This window comes from Vombatus ursinus, unplaced genomic scaffold (assembly GCF_900497805.2).
Source record: "Vombatus ursinus unplaced genomic scaffold, bare-nosed wombat genome assembly UNPS02013950.1, whole genome shotgun sequence".
Taxonomy (NCBI): domain Eukaryota; kingdom Metazoa; phylum Chordata; class Mammalia; order Diprotodontia; family Vombatidae; genus Vombatus; species Vombatus ursinus.
In genome coordinates, this window is record NW_020953728.1 from 3,612,442 (window position 1) to 3,633,453 (window position 21,012).

General features: G+C 37.7%; 1 protein-coding gene across 1 annotated transcript in view; it reads left to right on the top strand.

Annotated features, from left to right (window-relative positions):
• The first annotated feature begins 8,463 nt into the window (after positions 1-8,463).
• Positions 8,464-21,012, top strand: part of ASB13 (ankyrin repeat and SOCS box containing 13) — a 34,591-nt gene continuing 22,042 nt past the window's right edge. The window contains exons 1-2 of the mRNA XM_027858927.1: positions 8,464-8,596; positions 16,314-16,501. Of these exons, the coding sequence (XP_027714728.1) occupies positions 8,557-8,596; positions 16,314-16,501 (228 nt within the window). The 5' untranslated portion in view covers positions 8,464-8,556. The remainder of the gene's footprint in view (positions 8,597-16,313; positions 16,502-21,012) is intronic.

Here is a 21,012-nt window from a genome sequence, read left to right on the forward strand (position 1 = left end):
CTGTAGAGGTATTGCTTTCTCTATTATTAGAAGGATAGAGATGGTAAGAAATAGTAGAAAAGGCTAGGGGTGCTGAGAATGTGTGAGGAATGAAGTAAGTGAACTAAGATCATTTGTGTCAGGTAGATACAAACTTTTGGGTGAAGTAGGAGGCTAGGTAATATGCTGTAAGTTTAACTGGTATGGTAAAGTTGGTGATAAGATCATAAATTTAGAACTGGAGGGGACCTTGGAGGTCAACTTGTCCCTCCCTCTTATTTTATAGAGGAGAAGCTGATGCCTAGGGAGGTCAAGTGATTTGCCCAAAATATTAAGTAGCAGAGTGGAGATTCAAATCTATATCCTCTCAGCCCAACTGCATCATTCTCAAAACATTTGGAGTAGTGTCTGTAGGTGATGAGATAAGGCATCAGTAAAAGTAGAAAAGAAGGTAGCACTAAGGGTTCTTCTAAGATTATATACCATGAATTTGCTAGTTGTAAAATTACCTATATTTTATGCTTCTCCAGGGATGCTCAGCATCTCTGGAGTAGGAATATTGAGAGGAAGGAATAAATGAAACAGGTATTTGTTGAGCATCTTACTATGATTCAGTCACTATACTAAATTCTCAACTATTATTTCATTTGAGTCTTACAACAACTCTGAGAGGTAGGTGCTATTATCACCCCATTTTACAACAGAGAAAACTGAGGCAGACAGAGGTTAAATGACTTGTCCAGGGTCACAAAGCTAGAAAAATATCTGAATCCAGATTTGAACTCATGTCTTCCTGGCTACAAACCCAGCACTTTATCCACTGTACCACTTAGCTACCTCTGAAATTGGATGGCAGGGCATGGAGGTACCCAGGGAAGATAATTTGTATGTCAGAAATGATAGAGTTTGGGGAAAGGTTTGGCCAGGGATTCTATAATAGCTAGAGGAAACTTAAACTTATAAATCAAAGGTTCAAGGCTGTATAAGGAGGCAAAAAATCTAAGGTGGGGAAGATATACTGGAAGAGTATGGATGGGTTAAGGGACTGAAAGTCATGATAAGAACAGAAAGTAGGTTTACTATAAGCAAGGAAATGGGAGCTGAGAGTTTGTCAGTGGCCCCCTCATCTAGTATTATTATTTTGTTTTTATTAATAACAATGGTAATAACATTTATATTGTACTTTAAGACATGTTAGTGATTATTTTAATTATGATAGCTAGTTTTAGGGGTCACAAAGTGTTCAATTTAATATTTGATGTGACCCTCACTACAACCTTATAAAGTATGTGCTATTATCACCATGATTCCCATTTTAGATGAAGAACCTGGGCTGTATAGCTATTAAATGTCTGAGTCAGGATTCAAACTCAAGTCTTCCTGGTACATGTTTACTGCTCTATATTCTGTGCCACTACCTGCCAAAAACCTGTTTTCAAAGTCCTTTTCCCACAATAAACCTCTAGTGTACATAGGTAAATCATTGTCTCCATTTTACATTTGGAGTTACTGTCTGTGTCTTCTTGAAGCTCAGATGTTTCCTTTATTAATTTGGATTCTAGGGCATTTGAAACATATAAGTTTATCACTGATGTTAGTGTGTTTTCTATCGTTTCATTCAGGCTATCTTAAAAAGCCTGGATTTCCTGTGCTATAGCCATCATAGAGTACCTTTCTAAAGTGACTGCTTTCTTATTCTGATCCTTTGCCAAACTAGTAACTTCCAGCTCATTGGCCTAGCCTTTGGTCCCAAGGTCATAGGACCATACTCAGTTTAATGCAGTAGGTGGAAGAAATCAATGTAAGCACCATGGACAGAGCTAGCTACTCTTTAAAAAAATTTCTTTTTAGGGAATGTAAAAACATTTAGTGATGTAAAATGTAAAAACATCAAGTGAATAATAAAAAAACAAACAAACTAGGAGTTGCCATCATGGTCTCACACAAAGCACAACATTCAAATATAGAGTGTGTAAACAAGGAAATTATATTTTCCTAAAAGGAACAATAGAAAACAAACCAACATCAGTAATAAACTCATTACGTTCAAATGCCCTAGCAACAACACACTAAAGTCAATGTCCTTTACTTGAATACATTCTCTATAACCTTATGTAGGTCCTTAGTCCAACCAGTCAGTCAAGTCAGTCAACAAGCATTTATTAAACATCTACCATGTACCAAGCAATGTGCTAAGTACAGGGGAGTTTAAAAAAAAAAAAAGGTAAGAAATAGTCTCTTTTCTCAAAGAGTTCACAGTCTAATGGGGGAGACAACATGAAAAAAAAAGAAACAACTACTATGTACACATCATATATATACATATATACATGTACATATAAAAATAAATTAAAGATAATCAACAGGGGTAAGACTCTAGCATTGAGGGGGATCAGGAAAGCGCTCTAGTAGAAGGTGGGATTTTAGCTGGGACTTGAAGAAAGCCAGGAAAGCCAGAATTTGATAATGAGGAAAGAATTCCAAGCATAAGGGATGGCCAGTGAAAATGCATGGTGTTAGGAGACAGAGAATCTTGTGTGAGGAACAGCAAGGAGGCCATTGTCACTGGATTATAGTGTATCTGGGGAAGAGTGAGTTGTAAAAAGACTGGAAAAGTAGGAGGGAATTTTTCTCCCACATCTGTAAAATCTCTTTTACAATTGTCTCCTTTCCAGTTTGCTTAAAAAATGCCTCCTTTCTCTACTTCTACAGTAACAAATATGTTCTATACTCACATCTTTTCTCCCTTTTTATTTGGAAAGTTTGAAAAACAAGTATAGATACCTTATACCTCCACTTTTCTATATCTAGTCTCTCCTCAACACCTCACTTCCAACTAGGTTTCTATTTCCATCACTTTATTAACACTTTCCACTCAAAAGTCCTAATCACCAAATTCAATTACTTTTTTTTCACTTCTCATCAGAACATGTAAGTATACAGTGCATAATCTGCTGTTGAGCTCAGGAAGGCCTGGGGAACTCTCTTTTTCACACTGTCTGCTATTAAGGAATGTTAAGGGGTCCCATGAACTTGTCTCTTCGATTTGCCATATTTTCCAAAAGCACTAGCATGCAGGAGGCCCTGAATGTGTCAAGGATGAAGCCCCCTACCTCTGACATAATGTGTTGTTTGTATCCCAGGCTGGACTGCCTCTGTGTCCTTGGGAGTCAAGATAGGCACCACTCAGTCTGCACTAGGCTGAGAAACTGCTTGTGCAACTGGGACCCTTGTAGATAAGCAGACCACCATATCTTCATGGTCAGCAGTTCCCCAGGGGAAAGAATGTTGCTTTTGCCATCACTTTGATCCTCTCCTTGGGATTTTTTTTCTTTTCCCATTTTTACTGGACCTTTTCCCCTACCATGCCATGCCCCTTTAGGTACAGATTTTTGTTTCCTCCTTCCTTTGTTATATTGTTATAAATAGGGAGAGGAATCAGGCTATTTTTCTCAAACTCTCTGGATCTTTATGCCCTACTCTGGAACCCTGAGGAGAGTACTTAAAACGTAAAGTTTGACTCATGTACAAGTTCTCCCTAAGGAGGAAAGAGCAGAAAAGTATTATGATATGATTCAGGTATAGTAAAGTTATTTCCTTCACACACAAAAAAATGCTTAATACAAGAGATTCAAGAGCACACATTTACAAAGTTTAAAACAAGCAGTAATAACTCATAAACTACTATTAGGTTGGAACTTACAGTAAAATATGGAGGAATTTGGGGGTACTGCTGAAACAGCATTTCACATTTCACTTCCATTCTGAATTGTTTCTGAACTCTGAAATAGTCTGTCTTCTGACAAGTAGAGCCAGGACTCATGGCTTCTCCTCCTGTCCATGATCATCTTCTTGAGGAAGTGCATAGTTGAATGACTCTCCTCCTGCTGCTGGTCAGTTCCAACTAAGGGATCCACGAGCTCTAGATTTCTTGAACTCATGATAGTTATGTCCATCTCTGGATCACTGTTTCAACACCAATGTTCAGGGAAGGAACACAAAACAGAAGCAGTCACAGGCCCCCAAGCTGAGGTTTGCCTAAGCTAAACACATACCTTAGTTATTATATATGCTCACAACCACCATGTTGCTAGGATGGGGGAAGGCTACTCAACCCTCATGGGAAGATCTATTTGCCACATGTTCCAGAATTCCTTTTCTCCCAGCTCTACCAGTAAATCTGGGGAGTTGGCCATATGTTCATCGTGTGTTAATAAGACACCATATATATTAATGGATCAACATCACAGCTGATCTTCTCTGCCCCATATCTCTAGCAATAAATAATCCAACTTTCAAAACTTTTTCTGTGCTTTAAGTACACTTTTGTACAATAAGAGGAAGAACAAAATTAATTCCAAATAAAAAGGAGAAGAAAAAGGGGAAAATAATGTGGACTAAAACAATTCTCATATTAGATACTCCACTCAAGGGAAAAGAGATAAACTGACTAATTTATACTACAAATGATTCTTTTAAAATTTAAAAAAATTTTTAATCTTTTAATAATTAATCAATTTATTTTTAGTTTTCAACATTCACTTCCATAAGATTTTGAGTTTTAAATTTTCTCCTCATTCTTCTCCTCCCCCCTCCCCAAGACAGTATGTAATCTGATAGAGGTTCTACTTATACATTCATATTAAGCATATTTTCACATTAGTCATGATGTAAAGAATTAGAACTAATGGGAGGAACCATGGGAAAGGAGAAACAAAACAACAAAAGAAAAGGAGAGCAGATTGTATGCTTAAATTCACATTCAGACTCCATAGTTCTTTCTCTGGATGTGGATAGTATTTTCTGTCATGAGTCTTTTGGAATTGTGTTGGATCCTTGCATTGCTGAGAAGAGCTATATCTATCAAAGTCAGTCATTGCACAATGTGGCTGTTACGGTGCATAATGTTCTCCTGTTTCTGCTCACTTCACTCAGCATCAGTTCATATAAGTCTTTCCATGTTTTTCTGAAGTCTGCCTGCTCATCATTTCTTTTTTTTTTTTGTTTGTTTTGTTTTATTTTCACATTGGTCATGTTGTAAGTAAGAATGAGAACCAATAGGAGGAACCACCAGGAAGAGGAAACAAAACACAACAGAAGAAAAAAAATAGCAAATAGTATGCTTCAATCTGCATTCAAACTCCATAATTCTTTCTTTGGATATGGATAGCATTTTCCATTGTGAGTTTTTTGGAGTTGTCTTGGATCATTGCATTGCTGAGAAGAGCTAAGTCTATCAAAGTCAGTCATCGCACAACATGGCTGTTACTATGTACAATGTTCTCCTGGTTCTGCTCACTTCACTCAGCATCAGTCCATACAAGTCTTTCCAGGTTTTTCTGAAGTCAGCCTGTTCATCATTTCTTATAGCACAATAGTATTCCATTACATTCATATACCACAACTTGTTCAGCCATTCCCCAATTGATTTGCATCCCCTCAATTTCTAATTCTTTGACACCACAGAAAGAGCTGCTATAAATATTTTTGTCCATGTGGGTCCTTTTCCCATTTTTATGATCTCTTTGGGATACAGACCTAGAAGTAGTATTGCTGGGTCAAAGGGTATGCACAATTTTATAGCCCTTTGGACATAGTTCCAAATTGCTCTCCAGAATGGTAGGATCAGTTCACAACTCCACCAACAATGCATTAATGTTCCAATTTTCCCACATCTTCTCCAACATTTATCATTTACCTGTTTTGTCATGTTGGCCAATCTGATAGGTGTGATGTGGTACCTCAGAGTTGTTTTGATTTGCATATTTCTCTGATCAATAGTGATTTAGAGCATTTTTTCATATGACTATAGATAGTTTTAATTTCTTCATCTAAAAACTGCCTGTTCATATCCTTTGACCATTTATCAATTGGAGAATGACTTGTATTCTTATAAATTTGATTTAGTTCTCTATATATTTTAGAAATGAGGTCTTTATCAGAGATACTGGCTGTAAAAATTGTTTCTTAGCTTTCTGCTTCCCTTCTAATCTTGGTTGCACTGACTTTGTGCAAAAACTTTTCAATTTAATGTAATTAAAGTCATCCATTTTGCATTTCATAATGTTCTCTCTCTTGTTTGGTCATAAATTCTTTCCTTTTCCATAGATCTGATAGGTAAACTATTCTTTGCTCTCCTAGTTTGCTTATAGTATCAGTCTTTACATCTAAATCATGCACCCATTTTGACTTTATCTTGGTATAGGGTGTAAGATGTTGGTTTATGTCTAGTTTCTGCCGTACTATTTTCTACAAACAATTCTTTTGATGAGATCAATTAATACTGGTCAGTCTCCTATGTCTATAAGATAAAAATGGGTACTATACTGCTTCTGATTTCATTGTTATGTTCATCAGATGGCTATATTACTACCCTCCTCATCTTCTTTGTAGATTGGTTAAATTTTAGATTTAATATTAAGCTCAAATGGCAACTTTTTCCAAATTTAAATTGTAGAGCAAGTGCTAGCCAGTATTGGTAAAAGTTCCTCATCAGGAGCTCCCTATACTGATGAAGTCACAGGTCAGATGTAAAAAAAAAAAAAGTATTTCTGTTTGGAATTTTTTCCCTTAAAAGAATATAAGCTGCTTGAGGGCAAAGACTACCTATTTTTGCCTCTCTGTCACCAATAACTAGCACAGTGTGTATACATGAAAATGGTTCTGTATAAATCTAAATGGATAAGGGGTCCAAATATAAGGTGGCACTTATCTTGTAAGTTTTTCTGAAGTTAAACCTTTTGGGCATTGCCAGCTATTTCTCTCAAAGGCTTATTTACATGATACTTTTGTTTTCCTGTATGGACTAATTTAGAAACAAAGCATCCTTGTTAAGCTGCTAGAAATGTTGGTAAGATAATGCATTTTAAAACTCTCCATCTCTAATATAGTGTCTTAAGGTTTACAAAGCATTTCCTTTCAAAATGTTAAATGGATTAGAAATAGTATCTATGACCATGAAAGCAAGTCATCTAGTCTGGCCCTTGGTCTACGAATTTCCAGTTTTCTCCATTTGCTAATGCCCAACATCCCCTTCCATATACCTCCAAATTACTTTGGAACTACCTTGTAAATACACACACATATATGTACATGCACATATACATATATACATATGTGACACACATATATACATCTACACACATGTGTATGTAGATATATGTATGTATTATTTAAGAAGCAGAGTAGTAGTAGATAGAGCAAGCTGCCCCAGGGGTCAGGAAAACTAGAGTCTAAGTCTCACCTCCAACATGTGATCCCAAACAAGAGCAGCACCTGCTTAGCATTAGTAGAGGGTATAGGAAATTCCTAATCAGAAGTTCCCTATACTTAGGAATTCAAGGGTCAAGTAAAAAAAAAATGTATGTGTTTTCTCCCCAGTAGAATGTAAGCTCCTTGAGAACCCAGACAGCTTGTTTTTGGCTTTTTGTTTTTCCTGTGTGTGCCTAATAATTGCCTGTTAAATGAATGAATGAAAGAACATGAATTTGCTCTCCAATATCCCTGACACGATCATCTAATTTACCAATCTATCATTTGGAGAACTGCTTCTCAAAGCATTTTTAAATTTTTCATTCATTTTTCAGACAACTTTAACTCTTAGGAAGTTTTTACTTAAATTGAACTTACTCATGAATTTAGTTAGTAATGCCCTCTGGAGCCCCATAGAGTAAATAAAACATCTCCATTGACAGCCCTTCAAATATTTGAAGACAGCTGTTGTATCTCCTCTAAGCCTTTTCTTCTTAGGGCTAAATCCAGTTCTTTAAACTTTTCCTCATAGGGCAGGTATTAAAACTGGGTAGCCTCCTATGTCTGTGAGATAAGAACAGATCTTTACACAGGACCATGGTTATTTTGCTAATGAATTCTAGTTTGTTAATGTTCCTTCTAAAATGCAGTGCCTCGAACTATTATTTCCTTTGTGAGGAGAGGTCTAAGAAACTGGGATAATTTACAGCAACTCATTGCAATGTAAGTAATAAATAAATTGAGTACTATATTAAAGAAGTCAACTTCCTCCTTCACTAAAAATTTCAGGAGCTTTCAAAATGCTATAAAAATTTAAATATAAATATGTGTGTGTATATATATATATATATATATTTAAATATATATTACATAAATAAAATGTTCGCATTTTTCCTTCAATGCAAACCCCGCCCCAACCTTTCTTAGCCAAATTATGCATTAATGGATGACAGTTATAGATACACATTCTCTGATAGTCCCTTTTTTTATTTCAACCAGCAAAACACCAAAATTCGACATTCAGACCCAACCACTAGGAGGCAGTGGCTCATTCAGGTTTGCAGCTTCTACCAAACTAGAGTTAAAATGGAAGGGAGCACGTCCAGCGTGGGAAAACTACAAATCCCAGCGGGCACAGGGAGTGACCTTTCCCCGAGATGCCCCCTCCCCCCCGCCTCAGAGCTGGGCTATAGGCACGCGATCGGCCCCACCGCATTGCCGGCGCGCGTCCCCGGCGCCGTCCTCCGCGCGTCCCCCTCCCATCCTGCTCAGGTGCCGGGCTGCCTGGAAGGGAAAGCTGTCAAGGTAGGACACCCGGTGAACAAGATGGAGCTGCGGAATGCGGACGGCTCCTTGGGAGAAATTGGTGAGTGCGTGGGCGGCATAAAAAGAGAAGCTGAATGGGGAAGCCGGGTGAGCCCTCCGCGGGCTGCCAGAGCCGAGCTCGCGCGGGCTCTTTCACCTGTGTGGCGACGTGGAAGTCTGATCTCCTTGGGTCAAAACTTTCCTTTCCAATCGTCATCCGAAGGAATTGTGGTCCCCACTGAGCTGTCAGCGTCTTTGCATGTTGGTGACAGCAGCATATCTGAACTCCAGATGCTAGGGGGCGGGGCGGGAGGGAAGATGTGGGTGGAGTGGGGTTTGTCAAGTGAGGGATAATTAGAGGATGCTCGAAAATGCGCTTGTTATTCCATACACTACAAGCCAAGGTATAGTCCTGAAATACAGTTTCTCAGCCTCAGTTTTCTCATCTGTAAAATAGAGTTAACAGCATTTATCTCACAGTGTTGTTATGAGGATCTAAAGAATTAATATTTGTAAAGCGATTCGCAAACCTTAAAGCACTGTATCAATGCTAGTTATTATTTTGATTCCTCCTGTAAATGTAAGCGCCTTAAGGTAGGGTTACACTTAAATTCTTGTTGAAATGAATTACATTATTTCACAATATTGAATATCTTTTGCCATATGAAAGAATATTTGTTGGATCTCCAAATAATCATAGAACAGTCGCCTCTTCGGAGAAAGGGATATTCAAGGAGGAAGCATGGTGTAATAGGAGAACTGAGAGTCAGAAGACCTGGGTATGGATCTTGTTAATACAGCTGGACCAAGTGTCACTCACCTAACTTCTTAAGACCAGCCTCCTAGTCTGTAAAATTGAAATAATACTTGCATTATTTAACTCAGAGGGCTCTTCTGGGGAAAGGCTTTATAAACCTTAACAATATATAAATGTGATTTACTATTTAATAAGCACCTGCTTATGTTTAATACTCAGCCAAACAAGTTAACATTGTAATCTCTCTTGAGAAAGTATTTTTATGCAAGTACAAATGAATAAGTATTGAATGAATGAGTATTTAAAATATATAATTAAAAAAAGATTAAATGTTTATTTTCACATTCAGTCATATTTTTATTACTTTCACCTTTTCTCACCAAAGGAATGGATGAGAATTTTCTGAACTCATGAAGTTTAATGTTCAAGGTTCAATTTATTCTTCTTGAGAGTTTCATGCTTTGCCATTGGTACTTCTGGATGCACCTCCTTCTTCCCCTCCAAACTCTGCAGCACTTAACTGAAACACTTAAACTCCAGCAGATAGTTATATTGATAACTATATTTAACTCAGAAAAAAAATAGTGCTGAACAATGTTTTTATGCACAGTAGGGATGAATAAACAATATATGGGCAATTCAGAGTAATACTTCTGGTGTAATAGGAATCATTGCCAAGTCAACAAGCACTTAGTAAGTCAACAGGCTTTATAAATAAATGTCTGTCATGTGCCAGGCACTGCCCTAAGCCCTAGGAATACAAAGAAAGTCAAAAACCAATCCCTACTCGTAGTATAATAGAGGAGACAACATGCAGACATCTATGTACAAGACAAGATATATTTTGGTTAAATTGGAGATAATGTCAGGGGGACGGCCCTGTGATTAAGTTGGATTGGGAAAAGCTTTTTGCAGAAGTTGAGACATTAGTTGAGACCTGAAGGAAGAAGCCAGGATTCCTGAAGCCGAGAGATGGAGTATCTTTGTTCAAAAAATAGACAAAAGGCCAGTGTCACTGGATCATAGAGTCTGTGGAGGGTTGTAAGGTGTAAGAAGACTGGAAAGGTAGGATGGGGCCAGGTTATGAAAGCTTTAAAAACTAAATAGAATGGGGTTGATACAAAGCCACTGAAGTTTATTATTTGGGAGATGAAATGGTCAGACCTATGCTTTAGGTAGATCACTTTGACAACTGGGTGGAGGATAGACTGGATTGGGGAGAGTCTTAAGTCAGGGAGACCTACTAGCAGTCTCTAGCAATAGTCCAAGTGTAAGGTGATGAAGACCTGCATCAGGGTGGTGACAGTGTTAGAGGAGAAAATGAGATGTATTACAAGAGATATTGGGAAGATAGATTTGGTAGGGCTTGGCAATTGATTGGATATGGAAGGTCAGAGAGAGTGAAGATGACTCCTAGGTTGTAAGCATGGATGACTGGGAGGATGGTGATAGTCTTGACAATGATATGGAAGTTAGGAAGAGTGGAGGGTTTGGAGAGAAAAGTTAATTAGTTCAGTTTTGAACAGGTTGAGGAATATTCATTTATGATACTAAATCTTCAGATTGTGTGGGATGTAGTAGTCCCCTTCTTTTAAATTGTTTTGAGTGCTTCATATATCTCTATTGCATCTTGTGACCAGTTTAGGAATATTTCCAATCCCTATAGTCCATGATAATAAAGATAAAACAATGATATTCCTATAGTCTAGCCTTGTCAACAAATGCTAGAAATTTAACCAGCCCTCTGGGCCACATGGAGTTAAATGAGATAAAAGTTCTTTTCTTGGTCCTTTGATGTATCAGGGATCACACTGATTTGGATCCTCTCTCTACCAGTGCATATTACAAACCCACAGATGACTTCTTAGCCTATGGCATTCTGGTCTCATTTCCATAAATCATATCTATGCAGCCTGATGGAGGTCTTCATTTAGGTTCCATAGACATGTTTTTTTTTAAAAAAAAATATTTAGTCCTATGTATTTTATTCTATGCATTTAAAATGTTATTCTATCTAGGCATGGTGGTTCCTATATGTAATCCACTCCTCTGAAGGTGGATCACTTGCTCAGTTCTCAACTACACAAGGCTAAAAGATGATTGGATGTATCTGCACTAAGTCTGGCACCAACATAATAGCCAGCATTTATATAGCCCTTTAAGGTTTGTTCAGTACTTTATAAATATTATTTCATTCTCATAACCACCATGAGAGGTAGGTATAATTATTATCTCCATTTTTTCAGATTAGAAAACTGAGGCAAATAGAGGTTAAGTGAGTTGCCTAGGGTCATTTATCTAGTAAGCGTCTGGGAGCAAGAATTCAGGTTTTGCTGACTCTAGTACCATCATTCTATCCACCATGCCACCTAGCCGTTTCTGTGAGTTAAGGGCCACCAGTCAGTTGGTTAGTCAATAAACATTTGTCAAATGCCTACTGTGTGCCAGGCTACCTACGGAAGTGAGCCAGCCCAGGTCAGAAATGGAGGCTTCCTTGCTGACCAGCAATAGGATTGGATTTATGAGTGGCTGTTGTGGTTCTGGGCTTAGATGAGATAGAGAGACCAAGTCTTTGAAAAACAAAAGGATTCCCCCATTAGAAGGGGAACATAGATTTTACCAGTCCATCAAAGGGATGTATAACACAAAAAAGGTTGAGAACACCTGTTCTTCAACATTTCTAGACATTCTGATGGATCTATGATCCCACCTAACACAAATTATTACTTATTTATGATGAGTGATTATTTATAAGATTGGGAGGTCAGTCATCCTTGAAGCAGAAAAGAAAAGATCAAGCACCAAACCTTTACTTGTAATCTATTATGTTTTTTAGAAGCATTGTTTATTCTGAACTTAAACACCAAAAATAATATTTCCATATACAAAGCAGAACTCCAAAAGAGGATTCTTTATGAAATTGTGACTTTTCATATCATACTTGTTACTTTAATATATGTGTATATTACACATATATATTTTATAAAATAAATTCTACACATAGCTTTCAAAATTGTCCTCTTTGTCAGTACTTCTTTCTGAACTTCCTTTTGTTCTCTTGCTTTGCATTTTAAACCATGTTATGGTGGTCTTCTTTTTTGGCATCAATCTCCCTCTGACTTAACCCTCCCTCCCATTAAAAACTTAGAGAAAGAAAGAGAAAGAACAAACTCTTGGAATGAATTAGTATAGTCAAGCAAAAGGAATCCGAAAAAAAATGTATGTCTCTGTATCTTGTGTCCATCACTTCTTTGTCATGAGGTAGGTAACATGCTTCATGAAAAGTATTCTAGTTGATCGTTGTTGTTAAGTCTTTCAAAATTGCTTTTCATTACAATGTTGATGTTCTTGTCAAAATTGTTCTCCTGGTTTTTCTTACTTCATGCTGTATAAATTCGTACTACCCAGGAGTCTCTGAAATTGTCTCTTTTAAAATTTTTTGTGGTGCAATGTAAGGTACTCTCATAGATTCTAGTTCTTTACTTTTCTTTTCCCCCTCTCTTTTAATCAGGATCAGAGAGTTTGTTTGCTTGTGATTGTTACTATTTCCTTCCTGTTTTTATCCTTCCCTCCTCCCTTGTTTCTCTGATGAGTCTGATGTATTTCTCCACCAAATTCTTTCTGTGTGTGTTCAACCCTTTTTTGTACCTTTTCGATGAGAATGAGATTTCTCAATGTGCACCTACCCCTTTCTCCGTGTTTGTATATTCTCAAGCACTCCAATTATGAGAAAAAACAGGTTCCATACCCTTTTTCCTTGATTACATTAGTATATTTCTCTTAACTTTCCCTTCTTTTCCCCCCTCTCCAGACCTTCAGAATAAATAAATGCAATAACAAACCACAATTCCAGAGGACCAAAGATGAAGTGTGCTCCCTGCTTCTGACAGAGAAGTGATGGACTAAGGATGCAAGACAAGACATACATTTTTGGTCTTGGTCAATGTGGGAATTTGCTTTGTTTGATTACGCATATTTATTATTATAAGGGCTTATTTTATTGTATTTTTGTACAGTTCAGGGAGGTAGGAGGAAGGAAAAAAATGCTTGTTAAATGAAAAGAAAAAGACACTCAAGTTTTGAAGGTAGACACCATCATATAGCTTCTTCAGTTGCTCAAACAAATGTATCTTTTCTGGATTTCTTTGGACTCTTATTTTTGTATTTCAGAGTTCATAACCAGCCCTGGTCTTTTCATCAGAAATGCTTGCAAGTTCTCTATTCCATTAATGGTCCATTTTTCTCCCCTTAGGATTATACTTAGCTTTGAAAAGTAAATTATCTCTGGTTGTTAACCCATTTCTTTTGCCTGTTGGAATATTGCATTCCAAGATCTTTTGATTTTAGTAGAAACTGCCACATCTTTCTGGCTGCTCAAAGTGGTTTTTTTTTGTTTTTGTTTTTGTTTTTTTTGATGTGGGAGCTCTGGCTATTGTATGTGGCATTTCTGGGACTTTTCCTATTGAGATTCCTTTCCAGACATAATTGGTAGATCCTTTGTCTCTTCACTTTGCCCTCTGGTTCTAATAGACCTGGGCAGTTTTCCTTAAGGTTTTTTTTTAAATATACTGTCCAGATTTAAAAAAAAATAATGGTTTTCAGAGGGTCCAGTGATTCTTAAATTATCCTGTTTTCCAGGTCAAATTTTTTTATATTATGTTTTTATGTTTCAGATGTCACACATTTTTTTCTATTTTCAATCTTTTGATTTTGTGTAAATTGGATTCAAGTGAGGTGGAGTTGCACAAAGTTGTCAGCCTCACTTTCTTTTCCAGAGTCATCAAAGTCCAATGCCAAGACAAAAGTCAAGATGACTGATGATGGCCCGGAATGCAATGGATGACATTAGCATCTTCGATGTCAGACCCAGCTCTCAGCGCTCTACAGCGCCTGCTTCAGCTGCCTTCCTGGCCATTGGAACAAATTGTTCTCATGCTCTCATTACTACAGGGGAAGTCTTCACATACTTGGGGTAGATGTCACCCTAACTCACCAACAGGTTTGAGCCCGTCAGCCTGGTTTAGCCTGTCTGCTGAGATGATTATACTAGGGTGTGGCTGCTGTGCATGTGACAGCTTCTTGGAGTCACAGGTGAGAGTTGAGTGCCAGGTGGACACCAAAGGTGCTAATCCTCCCTGCAAGCCCCATGATACCCCTGGTATATTGTAGGCACTTAATAAATGTTAGTTAACTGATTAACCAACTCAAGGGCATAATGGAGTCAGGACCCTACAGACTTGAAACATGCCTCAAAGCTGGCTGAGTCACCACATCCTCTCTGCTAGACAAGATGGTGATGGTGGTGGTGTTCCCTATGTGTTATCTGTGCTTGGTTGTGTTAGTTTTTTGTGCCATGGCTAAGCTTTTTATTAACTGTTAACCTATAAATGTCTCTTTTGTTCTAGTATTGCACTTAGATCAGCACGAGTCAGGCCTAGCCAGGGAAAAATAACAAACCCACTTGATCCAAGTGGGTTTGGTTGTATGATTTTCTTCAGCTCTGTTGAGCAGCACTTGAGTAAGAGTAAGACAAGAGGTCGTTAGTGAGAATGATCCAGGGTTGGGGTTTCAAGGGATTCAGGAGTAGAGAACAGTGTAATTAACTATATGGTTTATATTAGGAAGGGAGAAAAGTGAAACTAGATTGAAGTTTAAGCAGAATAAGGGTAGTTTGACCATTCTTACAAGAGCTAATGCAATTGATTTCTGTAAAATCTTATAATTTCTGGGAAATTCTGTAATTCTATCAATAAGCTTTCAAAGATACTTTATTTACTTATTGCTTATAATGAACAAGCTATTATATAGAGGAACAAGATATATTTTCAGGTTGTTTCTATTATATCCTTATAATATCATTTGAATGCTCATTTCAGAACCATATCCAAGTATAGTAAACTCAGTTTATTATTACACTCCCTGAAAGAAGAGAGATAATGTGGAGGGATATTTTTACCGTTTCTCAGACTTTGAGGAAGGAATAGTCACTTCCAGCCTGGAGATTCTGGGAAGGCTTTCTGGAAGAATGGATCCATGAATGATGAGAAAGGTTTCAATAGGTATAAATGTGGAAGGAGGATGTTCCAGGCATGGTAGGACATCCTTCAGGAATGTATGGAGAATTATAGAATTAAGATTAAGGAAATTAATTTGATTGAGAATGATTAATTCATTTGACTGGAATGTAAAGTATTTGAAAAGGGAGTAATAATGAGAAATATGGCTGTTGGAACTAGCAACTAGTAACTTGGAGAGTGTTACATTGTTAAAATGTTTTAGTGTTTTCCATTTTGCTTACCTCCCTTGTATCAGTTTATCTAAGTCTTTTCATGCTTCTCTGTATTCATCATGTTTGTCTTTTCTTACATCATAGTAATGTTCCATTATATTCATGTGCCACGGTTTGTTTAGCCATTTTTCACTTGATGACCATTTACTTTACTTCTAATTCTTTGTTACCCTGAAAAGTTCATTTATAAATATTTTGGCATAAATGGAGCCTTTCTTTTTGTCATTGACTTTCTTGGGGAGGGGTCTACATTTTGCATGTATTTTGCTTTTATGTGTACATATTGTCTCCCTGCCTGTTTGAGAATGTAAGCTTCTTGATGACAGATAGTATTTCCTTTTTTGTTTTCTGTTTCCAGCACCCAGCAATGTCTGGCACACAATGGATGCCTAATAAATGCTAGTTATCCCATTTCTACTTTTAAACCTTTACATTCTCTGTTTCTATGCTGGTTACTTCCTTAAAAAAACAACAACAACAGTACATAAGGCATTTTGCAAAACAGATATTGTGGGGAAGTACATGTAGTATATCGTAGTAGACATGGCCTTAGAAATAAAAAATAAATCCTGCCTCTGTTTCTAAGGACACAATTTTCTTATCTCTAAAATGAGAGCAAACATAATTATTGTATGAAAAATAGAAGAGATGTGGTTGTGTGTGGAGAAAAGAGTGTTTTGAGCTTCAGAGAAATTGTGTGGCAGTATTTAAGGGCTCCCTTTTTCTTCCTAGGTTTCTGGGTGGATAGGACACCTGTTCATGAAGCCGCCCAACAGGGCGAAACCTTGCAGCTACAGCAACTGATTGAGAATGGTGCTTGTGTCAACCTGGCCACTGTGGACTCCATCACACCTCTGCACGAGGCAAGCCTTCAGGGTCAGACACAATGTGTGAAACTTCTGCTGGCTGCTGGAGCCCAGGTTGGTCATCTTTGTATGGAGTCATTTTTATAGGGAAGGGTGAATCTGCTGTTTAGAGGTTCATTCTGGGCTACACAACCTATTCCTGAGGAAGGAGGAGCTTTTGATACTAGCTCTTTTTTGAATCTTTAGTTTCCTTCAATGTTCAACTCATGTACTACCTTCTGTGTCGTCTTTTCTGATCACCTTTGTGGGTAGCTTAGTTGAAGTGAAGGAATAGTTATGAGAATTGAAGAGGTTGATGAACTAGGAGACAGAGATGTTTAAGGAGATATTTAAGGGTTTGGAGTAGAAGAGTTTTGTACTGACTTTTTTGAGAAAGGAGACAGTATAATCAAGGACAAACTAACCACATTTCCTTTTTTGACAGTGTTACTAATAGATAAATAAAAGAGGGGAATGCTGTGGATATAGCTTATTTAGATTTTAGCAAAACTTTTGATAAAGTATTCTTGTGGAGAAGATAGAGAGATATGGATTAGATGACAATACAGTCAAATTAATTGGAACCGGTTGTATGGTTAGACTTGAAGTAGTTGTTAATGTCTCAGTGTCAGCATGGCAGGAGGTCTCTGTTAGAGTACCTGAGTGCTCCATGTTTGACCCTGTATTGTTTTAACATTTTTATTAGTTACTTGGATAAAGACATAGATGGTATACTCCTCTCATTTGTAGATGACACAAAGTTCAGAAGGGTAGCTAACATAATGGATGTCACAGCCCAAACAATCTTGACAGACTAAAGCAATGAGCCTGATGTTACCAGGTGATTTTCCATAGAGATAAATTTAAAGTTGCTTGCACTTGGGTACAAAAAATCCAATTTCACAAGTGCAAAATGGGAGAACTATATAAATAGAAATTACTTGTTCTGAAAAATGTGAGTCAGCAGTGTGATATGGCAATAAAAAAAATGAAATGAAATCTTGAGCTGCATTAAGAGGGGACATAGCTTCCAGAAATAGGGAGGTGATAGTCTCCCTGTACTTTGCCTCATCAGACCTCATCTGAAGTATCATTGTCAGTTCTGGAAACCACACTTTAAGAAGAATAGTGCATAAGCTGAAGAGTATGCAGAAGAGGACATCTAGATATGGTGAACAGTCTTGAGTCTGTGTCATGTGAAAATTGGTAGAAGGAACTGGGCATGTTTAACATGGAGAAAAGAAGACTCCTAGAGATAGTTTTCTTTTAACTATCTTTTAACTTTTAGCTGTTTTTAACTATTTGAAGAGCTGTTTAATGAAAGAGGGATTAGATTTGTTTTGTTTAGTCCCAGAGGGCCAAACCAGTAGCAGTGGGTAGAAGTTACAAAGGGGCAAATTTAGGCTTGATGTCAGGAAAAATTTCCCAACAATTCGAGCTGTCTAAAAGTGGAATGGCCTGCTGTGAGAGGCATTAGGTTTACCTTCTTTGGAGGTTTTCAAGTAGAGGCTGGATAGTCACTTGTTCTGTATACATAATGGGGATTCTTTTTTGTGTATTGGTTGGATTAAATGGCCATTGAGTTATTTCCAACTCTCAAATTCTGTGAATTAACCTGGTAGATTAATAGCAAATTAGTGATTTAACAACCTCAGAGGACACTCAGGTTTCTGAGTGATGGTGATAGAGGGAGCATTTTGGAGTAACAATGAAGAACAAGGAATGTGCTCAGCCTTTTTCTTGGCCTAATTTGTCTGGGCATGAAAAAATAAGTACCCCATACTAAAGAGGATGGCCAGGGAAGTATGAGGATATGGAGAAGATAAAGGATAAAGGGGAGTTTGTTTAAAAGAGCTTCCAGAAGGCAAAGTAGATGGGGAAGGCAGAGGAAGGGACTAAAGGAGACTGAGCTGGTTGGAGGTATACAAGGAATGGTAGCAGTTGAAGGAGGTTTTTACTTTAGTAAACACTAGATCACAGAGATTGAGCGACTGAAAATGGGAATTTGCTAGTCAAAGGAGGAAGAAAGTGTTAAGGTACTGACTCACCAAGGTCATGTAAGTCAAAAGACAGTGTTAGCATAGGGTCAGTGTATTCTTTTGCTGGACTGAGGAGATGGAAATGGGAAATTTGGGTTGAGTATCAAGTTAAGTAACTATCTTGGGTCCTTAGAGCCAAGATTGATCTCACTAATGCTGAGGTGACTGTAGCTATGTTCTGGGCAGGAGTGTTTTCACTGGTTGGATGTGAGCTAGTAGGGAGGGGACTGGTAACAGGGCCTCACTCACACTGCTGTTGAGCAAACTTGTGAGCCAGGACATGTATCTGTATAGACTCCTTTCCTCTATATTCCTTCTATTTTACTTTGAAGAGAGAAAAACCCAAATCCAGTAACAGCAACAAATTCTATTCATTGAGTGTTTCTAGCATGTGAAAGGAGTGATGGTGGAAGCTGTATGCCACAGTACTCTCCCCTTGGGGCCAATACTGCTCATGCTAAATAACCCTTTTGACTTCATTAGGGAAATGGAAAAATGTCCTCACAGATAGGTAAAGATGACTCTAGCCTAGAATAATACATTTGAAGAGGGTGGAGTGGGGTGGATCCAGGGAACTGGGAGCTATCAGAGCTTTATTCATCAGTGTAGGTGAGGAGCTCTGAGACATTGTTGCTAGCCCATGGTCATGTAGCTAGTATGTATAAAAGGCAGAACTTGAACCCCACAGTAGAGTTGTGACTACAAGGTAGTTTCTTGCCTTCTGGTATTTTAAAGCTCATAGAGTTATGACCAATATTTTCAAAGGGACTGCACTTGGGATTCCTGGGTACCAGAAGGTGGGATAATATAGCAATAAAAAGAGAAAAGTTAGCTGCCGTCTTTCCCATACCTTTTCAAAACTAGCAAATTCTATCAGGAAGTTTGGTTTTTGTTTGAGTGGAAGATGTGTAACTTGGCAAAAAGTCCATGTAAAGTTGGCCAATTTTTCATGCTATTTTTTCCTGACCTCTTCAAATCTGATTTATCAAAGCATCAGAGGTGGCTCATTATGATGAGAAAGGACAAGAGCTCCTCATTTCCTGGTTCTTTGCTCCGTTGGTTGGGAAGCTAAATTCATTTCTATATTCTTTTCCACCCAAACTCAAAGGTGTGCTGGAGCCAGCTCAAACTGGAACCAATTATCACATTTCCAATGTGAGCATTTACATTAGAAATTAGCAAATGCTTGCAGATTAGATCTTGATTTATTGTTTTATTGATTGTCTCAGAGGTTCCCAAACTTATTTGGCCTACTGCCCCGTTTTAAAAAAATTATTCTCCTAGGAATGTTGTAGCCAAATTCCAGAATTCCCAGGTCAAGGAGAAGACATTGCAAGCAGCCAGAAGGAAACAATTCAAGTACTGTGGAAACACAATGAGGATAACACAAGATTTAGCAGCTTCTACATTAAGGGTCCAGAGGGCATGGAGTATGATATTCCGGAGGGCAAAGGAGTTAGGACTACAACCTACAATCACCTACCCAGCAAAACTGAGTATAATCCTTCAGGGTAAAAAAAATGATCATTCAATGAAATAGGGGACTTTCAAGCATTCCTGTGGAAAAGAACAGAGCTGAATAGAAAATTTGACCCTCAAATACAAGACTCAAGTGAAACATGGAAGAAGTAAACAGGAAAGAGAAATCATAAGAGACTTACTAAGGTTGAACTGTTTACATTCCTGTAGGGAAAGATATTTGTAACTCATGAGTCCTTTGTCAGTATTAGGGTAGTGGGAGGGAAAAAAATTGTATGTATGTATAGATAGATAGAGGGCACAGGGTGAGTTGAAGATGAAGGGGTGATATCTGGAAAATAAAATTAAGGGGTAAGAGAGGATTATATTGGAGAAGGAGAAAGGGAGAAGTAGAATGACATAAAATATCTCACATGAAACAGACAAGAAAAGACTTTTACAGTGGAGGGGAAATGGTGGAAGGTGAGAGGGAATGAGTGAATCTTTTTCTCATAGGATTTGGCTTAAGGAGGGAATAACATACACAATTGGGTGTGGAAATCTATCTTACCCTATAGGAAAATAAGGGGGGAAGGGGACAAGAGAGCAGGGGGTTGATAGAGGGGAGGGCAGATTGGGGGAGGGGATAATCAAAAGCAAACACTTCTGAGGAGGGACAGGGTCAAAAGAGAGAATAGAATAAATGGGGGATAGGATAGGATGAAGGGAAATATACTTAGTTTTTCACAATAGGACTACTATGGAATTGTTTGGCATGACTACACATCTATAACCTGTATCAAGATGCTTGCCTTTTCAATGAGGGTGGGTAGGGAGGGAGGAAGGGAGAAAATGTGTAACACAAAGTTTTAAAAACACATGTTAAAAATTTAAAAAATTTAAAATTAAAAAAAAAATTACTCAGCACCCCCCAATCTAGTTTCTTTAACCCTTTAATGATTTGTTTTTGAAATTTGTGTCATTTCAAATCCATACTATATATATATTTTTTTTAAATAACACATCTTAAATTTAATAATTTTTTGTAAATTTTTCCCTGCATTGAGATTTTGGCAGACTTGATCATTG